At 63.0% G+C, this 18,229-nt stretch overlaps 2 protein-coding genes across 8 annotated transcripts; both read left to right on the top strand.

Moving 5' to 3' along the window:
- Nucleotides 1–428: 428 nt before the first annotated feature.
- On the top strand, nucleotides 429–14,174 carry MTSS2 (MTSS I-BAR domain containing 2). 7 transcript variants are annotated; one of them, XM_055819082.1, is made up of 14 exons: nucleotides 429–790; nucleotides 4,574–4,635; nucleotides 4,736–4,809; nucleotides 6,670–6,754; nucleotides 6,910–7,001; nucleotides 7,091–7,165; nucleotides 7,880–8,037; nucleotides 8,118–8,225; nucleotides 8,310–8,407; nucleotides 8,922–9,129; nucleotides 9,755–9,874; nucleotides 10,146–10,322; nucleotides 10,420–10,585; nucleotides 11,588–14,174. In XM_055819082.1, exons 1-14 carry the CDS (start codon nucleotides 722–724, stop codon nucleotides 12,358–12,360), a joined length of 2,265 nt encoding a protein of 754 aa, XP_055675057.1. In that variant the 5' UTR covers nucleotides 429–721; the 3' UTR covers nucleotides 12,361–14,174. The 7 variants fall into 7 exon arrangements, with proteins under 7 accessions (XP_055675057.1, XP_055675055.1, XP_055675061.1 ...); XM_055819080.1 differs by having other exon boundaries at nucleotides 8,919–9,129; XM_055819084.1 differs by having other exon boundaries at nucleotides 430–790; nucleotides 9,003–9,129.
- A 345-nt stretch (nucleotides 14,175–14,519) lies between these two features.
- Nucleotides 14,520–18,160, top strand: LOC101918550 (C-factor-like). Its single transcript, XM_055819155.1, has 6 exons — nucleotides 14,520–14,657; nucleotides 15,105–15,156; nucleotides 15,375–15,562; nucleotides 15,646–15,804; nucleotides 15,902–16,012; nucleotides 16,864–18,160. The coding sequence occupies exons 1-6, from the start codon at nucleotides 14,520–14,522 to the stop codon at nucleotides 16,975–16,977; spliced, it is 762 nt and encodes a 253-aa protein (XP_055675130.1). The 3' UTR covers nucleotides 16,978–18,160.
- The last annotated feature ends 69 nt before the right edge of the window (nucleotides 18,161–18,229 follow it).

The raw sequence follows: 18,229 nt of genomic DNA, 5'->3' as shown, positions 1-18,229 counted from the left end.
AGAGCCCTGGCCTGGAGGCAGCACCCCCCCAGGGACCTGGGGCTGCCCCCCAGCATCCCTGGGTGGTCCCGATGCTTGCCCCAGCATCCCCAAGCACACCCCAGGGCTCTCCCTCTCCCCATCCAGCACCCCAGGAGCATCCCTCGGGGATACGCCGCTGCCCTGGGAGCAGAGCCCCCCAGCGGGGCTGCACCCCGGACCCCGTGTCCCCAAACATCCCTCGGGGCATCCCTGGCGCTGCTCCCCGACCCTCCCGGCAGCAACCCGAGCACGCCCCGGCCCCGGCATCCCAACGCACCCTCCGGGCACCCGCTGCTCCCCCCAGGGCTTCCCCCGAGCATCCCCCCGCCCCCCCCCCCGCCCCCGCCTCACCGCTCCCCCCCCAGCCCCCGCTCCGCGGCCCCGCGGCGGGCGGCGCATGTGCCGCGCAGGGTCCGCCCCGCTCCGCCCCGCCGCCGCTCCCCGCGCCCCCGCTCCGCATCCCGCTCCGCTCCGCGCTCCGCTCCGCCGCCCGAGGGGGGGGGCGGCCCAGGGGGGCGGCGGGTCCCGCTCAGCCCCCGGGGAGGGAGGGGGGCGATGCCCCGCGCCGAGCCCCGCCCGGCCCCCCCGCCGCTCCGCCGCCCCGCCGCCCCGGCGCCGCCCGCCCCCCGCCGCTGAGCCTGGCCCGCCGCCGCGGCCTCCCCCGGCGGCGCCGCCCGGCCCGGGCTGCCGCAGCGCCGCGATGGAGACGGCGGAGAAGGAGTGCGGAGCCCTCGGCGGCCTCTTCCAAGCCATCATCAACGACATGAAGGTAGGACCCCCCCCCTCCACGCCGCCCCGTTCCGCTGCCCTGACAGCGCCCCCCCCCTCCCCCGACACCCCCTCCCCAGTCCCGCCGTGGGCACCGAGGCTCCGCTGTCCGAGCGGGGTATCGCGACCCCGAGCCGGGTGCCGGGGTCTGGCACCGGGTGCTGCAGCCCCACACCAGCCCCATACCGGGCATCGGGGTCCGTGCGGGGGGTCGCAGCCCCCCATCAGCCTTGTTACCCATCGTCAGGTATCACAGCCCCACATCGGGTATCGCAGCCCCCCATCAGCCCCGTTACCCATCACCGGGTATCGCAGCCCCACGTCGGGTATCACAGCCTACCATCAGCCCCTTTGCCCGTCCCTGGGTATCGCAGCCCCACGTCGGGTATCACAGCCCCCCGTCAGCCCTGTATCCATCCCCAGGTATCGCAGCCCCCCATCAACCCTGTATCAGGTATCAGAGCCCCACACTGGGTGTCGGAGCCTGGCACGGGGTGCCGGAGCCCCGCATCAGCCTCATATTGGGCATCAAGGCCCTGCACTGGGCATTGGACCCCGTGCTGGGGATCGCAGCCCCACATCAGCCCGGTACCCGTCACCGGGTATCGCAGCCCCGTGTCAGGTATCGCAGCCCTACATCGGGTATCGCAGCCCCCCTTCAGCCCTGTATCCATCCCCGGGTGTCGCAGCCCCACGGCGGGTGCCAGTGCCCCACATTGAGCATCACCGCCCGCTGCGGGCACCGCGTTGCCCCCGCCACCCTCCGCTCCCGGCCGGGCTTTCTGCTGGCCCGCTGGGGTTTGCACCAATGGAACAAAAAGGTCCCCTGGCTCCTCCATCCCATCTCCCATCCGGGGAGAGGACATCGCCTCCACCCTCCCTGGGAGCAGGATGGGGCCGTGTTTTAAACAAAACCCTCTTTTTTTGTTTATTTTCATTTAAAAATGAAAATGGAAATGCTGGGGGGAGGGGGGATTTTTGCCTGGGGGCTGAGCGGGGAGGAGGGTACCAGCCGGCTTTCTTCATCTTGGGGGGGTGAAATTCCCGCTGCCAGCCCCAGCATTGGGATTTAGCCCCAGTCGGTTTTGGGAGGCAAAAGCTCTCTTCCTCCTCCTCCTTCTCCTTCTCCTCCTCCTCCTCCTCCTCCTCCTCCTCCTCCTCCTCTTCCTCTCTTCTTGCTGCAGCCCAGTCCAGACAATGCTGTCATTGCCAAAGCAGGAGGGGGGGGGATAAAAAAAAAATAAAAGCCTTGCTGAGAAGGAGATTAACCCCTTCGAGGGGCAGTGGTGGCTCTGCAGGGCCGGACTCTGGCTCGGGGCTGGGAGAAAAGCCCTGGAGGGAGAAAATCCCGGCTCTCCCCAGGCACCAGCCTCGGGGTGGTGGGGGCCAGGGCTGGCAGGGAAGGGTGCCGGGGTGATCGGCCCCCCCAGATGCCTTCACCCCAGCCACCCCTGCCTGGCAGCTGGAGTAAGTCCCAAACCACCAGGGTGGAGGTGGGGGCTGCCCATGCCTCAGTTTCCCCGTTCCCCTGCTGCGGCTGCGGAGGGGATGAGCCAGCCTGGAGCCATCACCTCCCCGGCTGGTGCCAGCGTGGCCACACAGCGATGTGCCCAGCCCCACCGGGATGTGGTTGGGCTGGGAGCCCCTCACCATCATGCACCAGCGTGCCCGAGGAAACCAGGCTGGATGCATTTTCACGCCATTTGTAGGTGGGAAAGGTAAAAGAAAATGAAAAAGAAGAAAAAAAACCCCACTACGCTGCAGCTTAGGCTTGGCTCCTATCCTGCACGGCACTGGTGGCCCCTAAGGGTGCATCGTCCCCCACCTCCCAGCCACGTGGGCGTCCCGGTGTGGGCGCTGGGAGACAAGGAATAACAGCCCCCTGCCCAAAGAGTGGATGGCATTGAATGGCAGCGGTGTGCTCAGGGTCCCACGGCCGGGACCCCTGTGCTGGGCTCGGGGGCAAAGGGACCTGGTTTTGGTGGTGGGTGGCTTTGTCATCAGCACCTCTCAGCCTGCACTGGAGAGGACTCGGGCAGTGAGGCCTCGTGGCTGTCCCCAAGCTGGTGATGTCCCTGAGCCGGCTTCATTCCTCCCTTCCATCACACTCAGCGTCCCTGGGTGACCTTGGCATGTCCTTGTCCCCATTGTCCTCATCCCCATCCCCCTGCTGCCTGGCATTGCAGGGGGATGGGGGCATCATGACCTGCCCCCTCTTTAGGGGGGAGCCTCCACTCGCCCTGCCTGGGCTGGCCAGGGGAAGGTGGCCCTGGGACAGTGGTCCTGCCTTCCAGCACTGGCAGTCCCTGGGGACTCACAGCCATGAGCCAGGGCACTGCCACAAGTGGCACATGAAGTGGCATCCTCAGATTCCTTCTTTGCCAACTCATGAGGAAATTGGGGCTTTCACGGTCCCCAAACACCAGCACTGGGCTGGTCCCACACTCCCTCAGTGCAAACCCTGTCCCCAGAGGTGCCACCAGGCCAGGCTCACAGGGATGTGTGATGACCCACATCCTGCAAATCCAGCTCTGGTGCCTGTGTCCCAGCCTGGTGGGCACCCCAGGGGGGTTTGCAAGTCCCAGGCACTGCCATCGGATGGTGGCACCAGGATGGTGTCACTAGGATGACGGCACCAGGACTGATCTCACTAGGATGGCAGCACCGGCATGGTCTTGTCAGGATGGTGGCACCAGGACTGGCCTCACTGGGATGGCTTTTCTGGGATGGTGGCACTGGGACCAGCCTCACTGGGATGTCATCAGGATGGTCTCACTGGGATGGTGGCACCAGGACTAGCTGTGCCCTGCTGGCACTGGGATTGCCTCACCAAGATGGCACCAGGATTAACCTCACCAGGACAACGCTGACTGGCCTCGCTGGGGATGGTGACACTGGGATGGCTTCCACCATATGGTGGCACCAGGATTAGCCTTGCTGGAATGGCACCAGGACTGGCCTTGCTGGGATGGCAGTGGAGCTGGCGTTACTGGGACTGGCCTTGCTGGGATGGCACCAGCACAGTCTTACTGGGACTGGCATCTCCGAGATACTGCTGGGACTGGTCTTGCTGGGACTGGCCTCACTGGGACAGCACTGAGATGGCATTGTTGGGACAGTGGCACTGGGACAGCATTGGGATGGCCTCACCACAAGGGCACTGGGACTGGTCTTGCTGGGATGGCCTCACGGGGATGGCATCAGGATGGCACCCAGGTGGCCTCACCGGGATGGCACTGGGATGGCCTCCCTACCACCTGTGACCTGTCCCTGTCCCCACACAACTGCCCCATTCAGGGCTGGGGGGACCCCAGACCTCCCCTTCTGCCCCCAGCCAGGGACTGGGGCTGCCTGCTGTGGGGCTGGAGCTCTCCGTGATGGTGGGTTTGGCCATCGCTGCACTGGGGGATGCCGCAGGTGCTGGGCGGGCTCTGCTCTGCTGCTGGCCAGGGTCTCAGAGCTTGCCTGTGCACCAGCTCCTTTCCTCCCCTCAAATTTCCAAGTCCGTAAGCTGCCTTTACCCCTTGGAGGAAGAGATCACCCAAAATCCCGAGGTCTCCATGGTCTACGAGGCTGTGTGGCCGGACTGGAAAGAGAAAAACCCAGGAGGGAAAAAGGGTTGTGCTCAGCCCTTATTAGCCGTCAGAGAAGCCACACCTAGCCAGGCAGGCCACCCAGCTGCCCCATCCCTCTGTAGCGCTGAAGGGGGGATTTGACCTGCACGAGGAGGGGGTGCAGGCGGGCGAGGGGCTCCAGTTCTCACTGTCCCCTTCCCTCCTTGCAGAGCTCCTACCCCATCTGGGAGGATTTCAACTCGAAGGCCACCAAGCTGCACTCCCAGCTCAGGTGAGTGGCAGGGGGGTGACAGGGGACACCGCCACCCCCTGTGGGCACATCCTGGGGTGCCCAGCACCCGCTGAGCTCCCCCCTCGCTCTCTCACCCCAGGACCACGGTGCTGGCCGCAGTTGCCTTCCTGGATGCCTTCCAGAAAGTGGCCGACATGGCCACCAACACACGAGGTAGGGTCCTCCCCACCCAGGGGTGGGTGCCCCGGGCTGGGCCAGAGAAGGGGACAGGTGGCCAGTGTCCCCTGTGGGGTGTCCCCTGTCCACGCAGCTGGAGTGGGCTCCAAGCAGCAGCTCCACCACGCATGGAGACATGTCCAACCTGTCCCCTGTGGAGCTTCCCCTGGGAAACAGGATTGGAACGATGCGGGGGCAGCTGGGGCTGGGGAGTGGGTGAGGGTGGGCACCCATGTGGGTGCTGCTCCTCGCCACCCGTGGGTGCTTAGTCACAGCTTCTCATGGGGCTGGCTTGCTCGCAGGGAGATTCAGGGTAGCAGGTCCCCCGCACCCACCTCTGCCCCCCAGGATGCACCCAGATCTGGGGCTGAGCCACCCTCCCGGTGCCCCTTGTCCCCTGCACCCATCTGGGAGGGGCCCAGGCGGTCCCGGCTGCCTGGGGAGCTCCGGGGAAGGGGAATTAGATGGGAGATGCAGGAGCCCACGCTTGACTGCTTCAGGGATGAGCCCCGACACATCAGGGGGGTGGGGAGAGCTGAGGCTGCAGGTGGGACCCCTGTTGCTGTGGGGTCTGGGGCCGGACCCCTGGACCCTCGCTGGGTGCCCGTTGGCAATGAGGAGCCGCTTCCCACCGCTCGGCTTCTGCCAAGCAGATGGTCCCGGGCTGGTTTGCAGACTGGCGGCATCCAGGCCATCTGGAGCTGTGCAGGGAGGAGGAGGAGGAGGAGGCGGCAGCAGCTTGAGCCGGGATCAGCTTTGCCTCCAAACCCACTAGCCCAGTGCACCGGGGGGATTAGGGCTCCCCCGGCTCCCCTCCAGCCCGGGCACCCAAAGCGGGGATGCAGCGGGGGACTGGCGTGACAGGAGTCATCGCAGGGGCCATCAGTGCTGTGCTGGGCAGCGGCATCTCGGGGACACCACCGGACATCCCGGCTGGTGTTTTCTGGGGGGGTGGGGAGGCAGAGCAGCAGGGTGGGGAAACTGAGGCAGGGCGCTGGGTGGGGGCTGGCTGGCGGCTTCGCACGCAGTGCGTGAGTGCGTGGGGAAATCGGATTAGGAGCAGCAGAGGCTGGGATAAGAGCATTAGGAGCCGGATTAGGAGAATACCCCCGCCCCAGAGGAGAAGGCCTGTGGGCTCCCCCATTTCCACAGCGCTGGGGGGTGCCCAAAACTCCTGCAAAGGGCGGGAGGTGTCTCTGGAGGCTTTCTAGGGGAGAGAAAGGCAGAACAGCACTCCCCGCTTGCACCCCGGGATTTGGGGCTGCTGCGCTCCCGGGGTTCGCCAGCAGCACTGCCACCGTGTGGCCGTCCTTAGGCTTCAGAGTGAACAGCGGTTTCACCCAGCAGGGCCGCTCCAGCTTTCTGCTGCTGGGAAGTGCCCCCCCGGAGCTCGGAGCCCCTCCTGGGCTGGGGTCGTCCTGGAGGTGAGGGACACACGCTGCCTGGCACTGAGCTGGGCACGGGAGCCGGTCCCCGTTTCTCCCGGCTGGCTGCTCGGTCCCCGCCTGGCTGCTCGGTACAGCACCCCCTCCCTTCCCTCACCGCCCCTCCCTGCGCCGAATTTGAGACAAACTGGGAAAAAACGGGAGCAGGTTTCTCATTTCCAAGCCGCAGGAGGGGATGTTCAGTGCTTTATTTATTAGATGGCGGATGCTGATTTATTTATTTAGTGGATTTATTGGAGGGAAAAGCAAGTCACCCCCAACCCAACCCAAAGTGTCCCCAAAGGCCAACACTGGTCACTCCCGCTACAAGCCACCCTGTTCCCAGTATACAAACTGGATTGGGACTGGTGTGGGAGTGTCCCCTGCCCCTCATCAGTGGTGTTTCGCTCCCCCCCCCCCCCCCCCCCCCCAGGTGCCACGAGGGACATCGGCTCTGCGCTGACCCGCATGTGCATGCGCCACCGCAGCATCGAGGCCAAGCTCCGGCAGTTCACCAAGTAAGTGGCCCTGGGGCATCGGTGACACGAGTTGGCCGGGCTCAGCTCCAGGAGGTGCTGGATGTCAGCTGGGCCGGGGTGGGGAGCACAGCTCCCCCACCCCCCCGCAGCTCTGGCGCTGTCCCACGCTCTCTGCTTCTCTCTCCCTGCTCCAGCGCCCTCATGGAGAGCCTGATAAACCCTTTGCAGGACAGGATTGAGGACTGGAAGAAAACTGCCAACCAGCTGGATAAGGACCACGCAAAAGGTAGGGGCACGCTGGGCTGGATCTGTGCTGGGGGGCTGCGCTGCTCAGTGGTGGGGGGGTCCCCTCTGACAGCACTTCTGTGCCCCCAGAGTACAAGCGAGCCCGCCACGAGATCAAGAAAAAATCCTCCGACACCCTCAAGCTCCAGAAAAAGGCTCGCAAAGGTGAGGGGGAGTTTCCTGGGGGGATACCCCCGCCAGCCCCTCCGTAGCACCTCCAGCCAGGGCAGGCATCCCGGATGCGGCACCCTGGCTGCCAGCCGGGGGGGTGGGCACTAGGGGGTCCCGCTGCCCCCCCTGCAGAAAGGGGGTGCCGGCACGGCCCGGGGGTGGCGGGGAGGCGGGGGCGTGTGCCCCGGCCCTCGGCCTCTTTTCACACGTTTTCTCTGTCTCCTTCTCTCTTCCCTCCCCTCCACATCCTTCCTGTAGAGCTACTTGGTAAGTGAACTGCTGGCCCCCCCCGGCCCCCTCTGCTTCCTCATCTGCTCCCCTCCCCGGGGCCGGGCCACCTCAGTCCGTCTGTCTGTCCGTCTGTCCATCCCTGTGCCCCCACCCTGCTTTTAGCTTAGCTAAGCTTGCACCCCACGTCCTGTGGCGATGCCAGGCCTGCTACGGGGGCACTCCAGCAGGTCCCCTGGACCCAAGCGCCAGGGATAGGGACAGGGTGGCAGAGGACACCCCCCTCCCCAAGGCTGCTGTGGGGTGAGGGTGCTCTGGGACCCTCCTGGGATACGGGCACGGGGGGGGGATGGACCCGTGGCACACACTGGGTGGTGAGGATGGGGCGATGTCTCCCAGCCAGAGGGGTGGCCATGGGCCCCCCCAGCAGACTGGGGGGGTGTTGGGGGAGCCTGGCGTTTACGGTACCCCATCTTGCAGGGAAGGGGGACCTGCAACCCCAGCTGGACAATGCGCTGCAGGATGTCAATGACATGTACCTGCTGCTGGAGGAGACGGAGAAGCAGGCGGTCCGCAAAGCCCTCATCGAGGAGCGGGGCCGCTTCTGCACCTTCATCACCTTCCTGCAGCCCGTGGTGGTGAGCGCCGGGGCCGGGCAGGGGTCGGGGGGGTTGCTGCTGCCCTATGGGTGCTGATGCTCCCCCTCATCTGGCCGCAGAACGGGGAGCTCACCATGCTGGGAGAGATCACCCACCTGCAGGGCATCATCGAGGACCTGGTGGTGCTCACCGCCGAGCCCCACAAGCTGCCCCCCGCCAGCGAGCAGGTCAGTGGGGGGGGGGGGGGGGGCGGGCGGGCACAGGAAGGGGGGAGCATCTTAGGGGGGGCTTAAACGCCATCTTTCCTGCAGGTGATCAAGGACCTGAAGGGCTCTGACTACAGCTGGTCCTACCAGACCCCCCCATCCTCGCCCAGCAGCTCCAGCTCCCGCAAGTCCAGCATGTGCAGGTATGGGGCGGGGGGGGGCTCCCCCCTAGGCGCCTCCGGGAAATCCAGCCCCTTCGTTAACCACGGAGGATAATGATGCTTACGGCCCTTGGGGATGCTCACGATATGTGTGTCCATATGGCCAACTGGTCCCCAGTAATGTGGGAGAAACCGGGTGCACTGGGGAGGGGTGCAGGGTTGGGGCTGGTGGACCTATTGGGTGGGACTGGTGCCTGGCACACCCCATCCCCTCCGTTTTGGGGACAATGTGAGCGTGCCAGGAGGTTCTGGGGGCAAACGTGTCACCTTTGCCACGTTCCCCAGCCTGTCCCCTGCCACTGGGGGGCCCCAGAATGGAAAGGGACACCCTGGGAGGACCACATGCCTCAGTTTCCCCAGGTTGGGGTGTGGGGCATGTTGCTGGGCTTGCTGCCTGGAGACCCCGCCACCCCCGAGCCTCCGTCTTAAACTCTCTTTTCCTTCCTTTGTCCTCCCCACCGGCGTGTCCCCGTGCCCCCCGGCGCCCCCCCAGCAGCGTTAGCAGTGCCAAGGGTGGCATGGCATGGCCCGGCGGGGCTCAGACCTGCTCACCCAGTTCCACCTATCGCTACCGCAGCCTGGCGCAGCCCCCCGCCGCCGCCACCCGCCTCTCTAGCGTATCCTCCCACGACTCCGGCTTCATCTCCCAGGATGCTGCTTACTCCAAACCGCCCTCCCCCATGCCCTCGGACATCACCAGCCAGGTATGGGGAGGGGGGGGTCGATGCCACCCACCCCCATGCCTCAGTTTCCCCTTCTGTAGAATGGGTGGGTGCTGCTGGGTGCAACACAAGGGTCTTGTGTGGAGGTGATGTGACCCACCCTGAGGCATGTTTCCAGCTGCGTAGGCATTACAAGAGATAAATATTGGGAATATTGGGGATGTCTGTCCTGCCTGGGAGCAGCACGGGCCACACTGCAGAGAAACCCCATCTGTGACCCCCCAGGGATGGCGTACGGGTATCCCCCCCATCATGCCAGGGGAACAGGGTGCTTCCCAATTACCCCAGCCCCATAATACCCAGTTTGTGCCAGTCCCCCACGGGGAAGCATTGAGAAAAGCTTCCCCTTTGCCCTGCATCCCCCCCAGTGCCGAGGATGCTGAGCATCCCAGCTAAGCATCCCAGCTTCACCCAGCCAGTGCTTCCCTGGCTCTGCAGCCCCCGTGCTGGGTCAGATCCTGCTCGCCTTCCTGCGTCTGCTGCCGGGGGATGCTGTGTTGGCTGGGGAAGCCGTGGGTGCTGCTCTAACCCGGGGCCGTGGCTCTGGCTGTGCTAACTGCTTCTTCTCTCCCCCTCTGGCTCACGGCTTGGCCTCGTGGCACGGCAGAAGTCCTCCAGCTCGGCATCCTCGGAGGCCTCCGAAACCTGCCAGTCGGTTAGCGAGTGCAGCTCCCCCACCTCGGTTAGTTCTTGCTCCGCTGCTGGAGCACGGGCAGGTGGTGGAAAGGTGAAGCCTTCGTCAGCAGCTCCCTCCTCTTCTCCTCCCCTCCCCGGTGCTGTCCCCCATCCCACTGGGGTTGCGTCTCACACGTGGCTTCTCCCACATCTTGTGGGGTTCAGCCCCCAGATCCCCCCATCCTGCCCTGCCAGCGGGCAGAGCATCCCGGGCGGCAGCACCCGTGGCTCGGGGGACATTGGCACGTCCCTCCTGCCCTTGCCCCTCTTTTGGCTCCTGGTGCCGGTGCCACCAGCATCACCCAGTGGCTTGCATGTTGCAGGACTGGTCCAAGGCCAGCCCCTACGACCAGCCCGTGGTCCCCACCCTGCAGCGGCGCAAGGACCGCGTGGAGCACCTGCGGGAAGCTGAGATGGGCTCGCCTGCCAGCGGGTACCCGAGCATCGGCAGCGAGGATGCTCCCAGGCCCCGGATGTCACCGGCTACAATTGCCGCCAAGGTACTGGTTCCGACAGGGATTGCGCAGAGGTGGTGGGCTTTTGTGGGGCTCCCAAGAGAAAAACCAGGGTGCTGACGGTGTCCCCTTGCCCCCACAGCATGGGGAGGAGGTGTCCCCCGCTGCCAGTGACCTGGCCATGGTCTTGACACGGGGGCTGAGCCTGGAGCACCAGAAGAGCAGCCGGGACTCGCTGCAGTACTCCAGTGGCTACAGCACACAGACCACCACCCCCTCCTGCTCCGAGGACACCATCCCTTCCCAAGGTACCCGCCCTGTGGTGGCAAGGGACACCCAGGGCCACCCAGAATGGCACCCAGAGCTGGGAAGGGGACGGTAGAGGCTTTGGTGGTCCTGGGGCATGGCTGTGCGCTGGGTGTCGTAGCCTCTGGCTGTGGTCCCACCACGTACGGGCTGGTAGGGTGAAGATTTAAGGTGTGTTGGTCGTTCCGTGTGTGGCACAAGTGTTGTGCCACGCAGTAACTGTGGGTTCTCCTGGCTCTTTCGGTGTTTGTTGGGTGTTGGTTGGGTCCTGATGGCTACAGTGGTGCGGGGCAGTGCAGTGACAGGCAGCACCACAGTGGTGTGTGGGTGGTGATGGTTTGTGGTGATGTTTGTGTGCAGTGACTGAGGACAGGTGGGGGTGGTGGCAGATGATGGGTGATGGCAACAGAGGTGGCGGCTGGAGATCAAGGAACGACGGGGACAGTCATGTTTTGCTGTGATCATGTTGGCATGGTGATGGCTGAGCTGTTTGCGAGCACACGATGGTGGTGGAGGTTGGCCGTGACCATGTTGGGATGGCAGTGATCAGGGCGGTTGTGACAATGGTGGTTGGGTTTGGCTATGACCATGTGGTGGTGATGGTGGAGGCCAGTTGTGATGGTCGTGGATGAGTCTGGTTGTGACCATGTTGTGATGGCAATGACAGGGGCTGGATGTGATCGTGTTGTGATGGTGACGGTTGGGTTTGGTTGTGATCCCAGTGTGACGGTTGGGATGGTTGTGGCTGTCCCGCAGTGGTGATGGTGGGGGTGATTGTGGTTACCTTGCGATGGTGATGGTTGGGTTTGATGGTGAGCACGTGGTGCCGGCAGTGGTGGGGGCCAGTAGTGATTGTGTTGCAGTCACGGTGGATGAATTTGGTTGTGGTTGCACTGCGACAGTGGTGGTTGGGGCTGCGATTGCACTGGGGAGGTGGTGGTTGGGTTTGCCAGTGCCAACTGGGCCGCCCCCCAGCCACGCTGACCGTGCTGCCCCTTCCCCAGGCTCTGACTACGACTGCTACTCGGTGAATGGCGATGTGGAGTGTGACCCCCAGAGCGACTTTGACAAGTCCTCCACCATCCCGCGCAACAGCAACATTGCCCAGAACTACCGGCGGATGATCCAGACCAAGCGTCCTGCCTCCACTGCCGGGCTGCCCACCGGCACCAACCTACCAGCCGGCACCACTCCGGGGGTGGCCACCATCCGCCGCACACCCTCCACCAAACCCTCGGTCCGCCGTACCCTCTCCAACGCCGGCCCCATCCCCATCCGACCCCCCATCGTCCCCGTGAAGACCCCCACGGTGCCCGACTCCCCCAGCTACACCGGCCCCACACGGGTGGGCAGCGAAGAGTGCGTCTTCTACACCGATGACGCCTCACCGAACCCTCTGGATTTTGCCAAAGCTTCGCCCAAGCGGCTGAGCCTTCCCAACACGGCCTGGGGCGGCGGTGCCATGGAGATCTCCGTCTACCCCGGGGCCGGCCAGCACCTCTCCGCTGAGGAAGAGGAGGACCAACAGCTGGCCGCCAACCGGCACAGCCTGGTGGAGAAGATCGGTGAGCTGGTGGCCAGCGCCCACGCCCTGGGGGAGGGCCAGTTCCCCTTCCCCACCGCCCTCGCGGGGCCTGGGCCCGGCGAGGAGACCCCCGCGCCCCCCCCGGCGGCCTCCATGGACCCCCCGGCCGAAGACATGCTGGTGGCCATCCGGCGCGGGGTGCGCCTGCGCAGGACCGTCACCAACGACAGGTCGGCCCCGCGGATATCGTGATGATGCCCCGGCCAGCGGGGATGCGCCTACCGTGGCCGATGGACCCGCCGGAGGCACCCGCTGCACCTCCCCAGGACCCCCCCCGCCGGCACCCGCTGCCCCTCCCTCACTGCCCCCCGCTTTCTGCTCCTCTGTCTCCTCCCCTCCAGCCCTTGCCTTGCCTTACATCTTGCCTTCACTGGTTCTCCCTTTGGCTCTTTCTCTCCTCTTTTCTTGTTTTTTCTTTTCCCTTTTTCCTTTTTCTTCTCTTCATTTCTTCTCCTTTTTCTTTTCCTTTTCCTCTTTTCTTCTTCTTTTTCTTCTTTTCTTCTTTCCTTTCCTTTTTTTCTCTTTTTCTCTTTTTCTCTTTTTCTCTTTTTCTCTTTTTCTCTTTTTCTCTTTTTCTCTTTTTCTCTTTTTCTCTTTTTCTCTTTTTCTCTTTTTCTTTTTCTTTTGCTCTTCTTCCTCTTCTTTCTCCTTTCTCTTTCTCCTTTCTCTTTCTCCTTTCTCTTTCTCCTTTCTCTTTCTCCTTTCTCTTTCTCCTTTCTCTTTCTCCTTTCTCTTTCTCCTTTCTCTTTCTCCTTTCTCTTTCTCCTTTCTCTTTCTCCTTTCTCTTTCTCCTTTCTCTTTCTCCTTTCTCTTTCTCTCCTCTTTTTTCTCCCCCTTTCTTTTTTCTCTTTTTTACTCATTCCTTTTTGTCTCTTGTCCCTTTTTTTCCCTCGCTCCTTTTCTCTCGTTCTTTTTTGTCCTTTCCTTTCTTTCACTTTTCCTTTTTCCCTCTCTCTTTTCCTCTCCCTGTTTCCTCTTTCCTCTGCGCCCCCCCCCCCCCCCCGCCCCATCCCCGGGCGCCAGCAGGTGCCCCCCCCAGCCCCAGCAGGAGGGGCCGGTGCCAGCGGGGCCACGGCAGGAGCAGCACCAGGAGCAGGGGTCCCTGTCCCCGGCCCCCCCAGCTGCCTGCTGGGGGCCAGCACAGCTCAGCCCCATGGCGGGGGTCAGAAGAAGTGGGGAGGGGGCTGCAGAGCAGAGAGGGGGGCACATGTGTGATCGGGCGGGGGGACGGTGGGGGGACAGGCACTGCAGCCCCCTCCAACTTGGGGGGACACTGGGGCACAGTGGGTGAGGATACGGAACCTCCTCTTCGCCCCCCAAGGATCACTGGGGAGCCCCCCCAAGCCCCCCTCCCTCTCCCTCAGCACCCGCAGACCCTGTGCAGGATCCTGCTGGGGCAGGGTCTGGGGGACAGGGGGTTTCACCCAGGCCCCCCTGAAGCAAAGCAGCTGATTTCTGCCGGCGGCTGGAGGAAAGCACAACCCCCCTGGCCCCCCCTGCTGTACATAGCCCCCCCACTGCCCCGCTGTCTGTCGCATTGCAGCCCCCCCTTTCCCTCCCCCTTAGGAATAACGATTTAGTTCCCCCCCTTCTCCTGCCCAGAACCGCTGATGCCAAGTGACAAATGTTTGGGTTTGGGGGAGGGGGGGGGTCTCTTATTTTGTACAGAAAACAAAAAATCCTTGGACAAGAAAAAAAACCCGACCTGTCTTTCGACTGAAGTAACTTTTCTGGTGCTGTTGTTAACTTGGTCCTTTTTTTTTTTCTTTTTTTTAATTTATTTCCCCTCCGTGTTCCCGCCTCTGCCGCTGCTTCCCCCCTCCCCATCCCTCTGCCAGGTTTCTTTCTCTTTCTTTCATACCCTCTTTTCTTTTAATTTTTTTTTTTTTGGTGGTAATTCCCCCTCTTTCCCACCTGCCCCCACCTCAATTTCCATAGTCACTGCTACAAGTAACGAATGCACTGTGAAGATTCCAGTATTAATAAAGGTTGTACTGTAATTAATAGCCTCGCCTGCAGTCGTATGGATGTGCTGGTACCCTGGGGTCACTCCAATTATGGGGGACGGGTGGGATGGTCCCACCACCCCTTTGGGGTGCTCATGGCTCGGGGGGGGGGGGCGGGGTGAGTGCTTTGCAGGGAGGGTGAGACATCATCATGATCAAGGTGATGGGGGACCCCTGGGATGCAGAAGAGCATCCCCCAGCCCCTCCAGGAGAGGGGGTGCAGGCAGTGCCCCCCCCAACACCTCCACCCATCCCAGCAGCACCCGCGTTGCCGCCTCCTGAATTGCCAAGGCCGATTGCCAAACCTCGCTGGGGCGGCACAACCAGCTGCCGTGAGCGGCAGGGATGGAGGGGCTCGGCGTGGGCAGCGTTTTGCTGACTGGCTGCGACGGGGGCCTGGGGCTGGGGCTGCTGAAGGGCTTGCTGGAGCAGCCCAGCCCCCCTCGGCACCTCTTCGCTGCTTGCCTGGACCCCCAGGGGAAGGTAAGGGGGGCACTGGGGCAATGACAGGGGGGTCAGCTCCGGGATGGGCTGGGAAACACAACGCTTGGGGGTGCCACTGTCCCCAGCTGGCTTTGGGGGGGGTCTGGGTGTCAGCATCTTGCGCTGTGATGACATGGGAAAATAGTATGTTTATATGTATTTAAATATTTTCTGCTCTTGGCATAGGTAAGTGCACGGTGGGTGTGCTGGGAGGGGGTTTGTGGCAGCTCCCACGCCGGTGGCATTGCTGCCGGTGGCTTTGAAGCTGCTGGGTGCAGCTGGGTGCAGCAAAGCAGAGACTTGTCCCCAATCTCTCCCACGGGAGCTTGTCAAAACCTGTCGGCTGCGGCACGTGGGGGGAGCCTGGTTCCCGTCTCAGCACGCCACAGAGCCACCCTCCCGCTGAGCCCCCCACCTGACACCCCCCTCCTCCCTTTCTCCATGCAGGCTATCAACGAGGTGGCTTTGGGCAACCCCAACGTCGTGGTCCTGCCTCTAGGTAGGTGCTGTGGGTAGAATGAGGACGAAGCCTCTCAGGATTTAATGGCACCCATGGGTGGCTCCGGGAAATGCCACCTGAGCGGGCAGGTCCCTTGGTTTGGTTCAGCCCAACCAGGTCACTGCCGGCTCAATGACTGGGAGCTGCCAGATGTCCTACAGCATCTTGCCAGGGACACGGCCACCAGCCTCGTCCCAAGCCCTCCTGTCCCCTTGCAGACGTGACGGACCCCAACAGCATCAAGGCGGCAGTCGGGAAGGTGCGGGAGGAGGTGGGAAGTGCCGGCCTCAACCTCCTGATAAACAACGCCTGCACCACACGCCGCAGCACGCTGGCCACCGAGACGGCGGAGAACATGACCCTCGTCTACACCACCAACACCATCGGGCCCCTGCAGACAAGCCAGGTGAGGCCACAGGCACCCCTGCCCCAAATGCTGGCAGCATGGGAGGAAGAGGATGATGATGCCCAAGCATCCGTCCCCTGCAGGCGTTCCTGCCGCTGCTGATGGAAGCAGCCGAGGCTGAAGGGCAGCGTGGGATGAGCTGCAGCAGAGCCGCCATTGTCAACATCTCCAGCATCCTGGGCTCCATCGGGGCGGTGGAGGCTTGGGAGGAGAGGCAGGACATCTGCTACCGCTGCAGCAAGGTACCACCGCTGGGAGAGCAGGGAGGAACATGGGGGGTCCCCTCCCGCCATGGCACTGCCAGCCTATGATGGTGGTGGTTGGGCTTGTCCCCTCCAGGCTGCTCTGAACATGCTCACCAAGTGCCTGGCCCTGGAGTATGGGGGCAGTGGGATCCTCTGTGTGTCCGTGGACCCTGGCTGTGTGACACCTCCCTTGGAACAGGGGATGGTGAGTGAGGAGAGATGCATGGCCGCCCTGGCTTGGCAAAGTCCCGTGGGCATCCCTTCCCATGGACATCCCTTCCTGGGGGGGGCATCCCTTCCCATGGACATTCCCTCCTGGGGCGGGGGGGGGGCATCCCTTCCCATGGACATTCCTTCCGGGGGGGGGGGGGGGGCATCCCTTCCCGTGGACAACCCTTTCCATGAACATCCCTTCCCACGGCCATCCCCTCCCTAGGCATCCTTTCCCAGAGGCATCCCTTCCCACGGACACCCCTTCCCAGGTGCACACACCCCCCCGTGCAGCCCCTCGGGCTAGGAGTGCTGTGCCGCTGCAGCAAAGAGCCAATTCCCAGCTCTCCCCCTAAACCATCCCGTTTTCCTCCTTATTTTTTATTATTCCACTTCCCATCCCGGCCGCACGTCAGCAGAGGGCACCCCGCGCTCGGCTCTGGTGGGAGGGCTGCACCCAGGCTGCCTCCCCAGCACCCCCAGCACCCCGGGGCCGCAATCCCCCCAAATCCCTCTCCTCGGACCATGCCGGGCAGGCAGGTGCAGTTGGAGAAGAGCAGCCTCTCACAGCGTGGCTGGGCAGCTCTTACACCTGCGCTGCCTTAGGGATGGGACAAAGGAGTCTCTTTTTTATTAGGAACCATAAAATTAACCTCCCCCCTTATAGCATCCAAATTAGGGACAATTACTTTGTGCAAAGCCACATCCCTTGGCTGCTGGAGCATCTCCAGTCTCTTCCAACCTGCCCTGGCCAGAGCTGGCATCCCACCGTGCCGCAGGCTGGGGCTGGGGGGGCCGGCAGGGGGTTTGGCCTCATTTTGTCCCCCATGTCCTTGAGTTCAGCAGGGCCCAGCGACGGTGGAGGAGAGCGTGCAGGGCGTCCTGCGGCTGCTGGCCCGGCTCTCAGCCACCAGCAACGGCACCTTCTGGGACTGGAGAGGGCACAGCCTGCCCTGGTGAGAGCGGTGCCAGGCCATGGCAGCCACCAAGCTCAGTAAAGTTAATTAATTACCATTTCCAGGCTTGCTCTGGTTCTGTGGGGTGAGAACAGGGACCCCCTGCTTGCGGAGTGAGAGCTGCGGTCGCTGCCCCCCCAGGGATACTGAGCGGTGTGGGGCAGCAGAGGGAAGGATGCTCCAAGCGTGCTCCTGCATCCTGGTGCCAGGCTCTGCTGGGGCATCCCTGGGGTCCTGAGGGGCACATCTGGATATGGCCCTGCTCTGTGGCCACAAGCCACACTGGGTGGGGGCTTGGGGGCACCCCAAGCAGCTCCAGAACCAAGACCATGGGGCAGCCTTACCGGAGCTCCCCCAAAACCAGTTGGCCTTTCCATGCCCACCCTAAGGATGCTGTCAGTCATTTTTTCTGCTGGTATAAGGCCAGCAAAGGCTCTTCCTTCTCCAGCAGCCAGAAGTTTCACAGCAGGAGCATCTCCCAGGCCCTAGCATGTCCCTAGGGATGTCTTTTGGGACCTCAGCACCTCACCCTGGGCTGTCCCTCCGTGCATCCATCCCATCTCATGGTACATCAAAGACACTGCAAACAGGCTCCGATTCCCCATGGAGTGAGTGCATTTCCGTGGTGACACTCCATTGACATTTTTGAAGCCATGCCTCGAAAGAGGGACCAAAAAAAAATGTCACAACAGCTCAAGTGGGCCGGCCATGCAGAGCTTTGGCAAGCCTCGAGCCAGCCATTTGCTGCGGGGATGCTCCGGGAAGCCCAGCCGGGTCATTTTGCTGGGGCAGCTTTGGTTTTCCCACGCTGGAGGAGCAGGGGGGGCAATTCCCACGCTTGACACGAGGGAGCAGGAGGTGGGCTCTCAGCCCCACGGGCTCAGGCATCCCCAGGTGGGGCCCTGGACCACCTGGGGGTTATTTGTTAAAGCCAGCAGGGATGGGTGAGCGGGGGGTCCCTCTAATTAAATCCTTTTATCAAGTGGTGGATCACAGTTGGTGGGCTTTATATGAACTCTGTGTGGGCTTTATATAAACATGAACCACTAGGCATGAAGAGGGGAGGAGGAGGAGGAAGAAGATGACGATGACGACAACAACGATGACGACGACGACGATGATGATGATGACATTCCATCTGCTCACGCTGCAGTGCCCACAGCCTCACCTGCACACTCCCATAGACTTGTAAGTCTAAGCAGTCTGCAGTCAGGACTACATCAATTAAGGCTCTAATAGCTGATTAAGGTAATTAA

This window comes from Falco peregrinus, chromosome 14 (genome assembly GCF_023634155.1).
Source record: "Falco peregrinus isolate bFalPer1 chromosome 14, bFalPer1.pri, whole genome shotgun sequence".
Lineage (NCBI taxonomy): Eukaryota > Metazoa > Chordata > Aves > Falconiformes > Falconidae > Falco > Falco peregrinus.
The sequence above is the reverse complement of the archived record's forward strand: the minus strand, read 5'-3'. Positions and strand labels throughout refer to the sequence as shown.

Bases quoted from the DNA above. Each gene is read 5' to 3' on its own strand.
- MTSS2 (XM_055819080.1), top strand. From the start codon at position 722: ATGGAGACGGCGGAGAAGGAGTGCGGAGCCCTCGGCGGCCTCTTCCAA. The intron at 7,002-7,090 runs GTAGGGGCACGC...CTGTGCCCCCAG, and splicing joins GGATAAGGACCACGCAAAAG to AGTACAAGCGAGCCCGCCAC. The intron at 8,408-8,918 runs GTATGGGGCGGG...GCGCCCCCCCAG, and splicing joins CGCAAGTCCAGCATGTGCAG to CAGCGTTAGCAGTGCCAAGG.
- LOC101918550 (XM_055819155.1), top strand. From the start codon at position 14,520: ATGGAGGGGCTCGGCGTGGGCAGCGTTTTGCTGACTGGCTGCGACGGG. The intron at 15,563-15,645 runs GTGAGGCCACAG...CGTCCCCTGCAG, and splicing joins GGCCCCTGCAGACAAGCCAG to GCGTTCCTGCCGCTGCTGAT. The intron at 15,805-15,901 runs GTACCACCGCTG...TGTCCCCTCCAG, and splicing joins TCTGCTACCGCTGCAGCAAG to GCTGCTCTGAACATGCTCAC.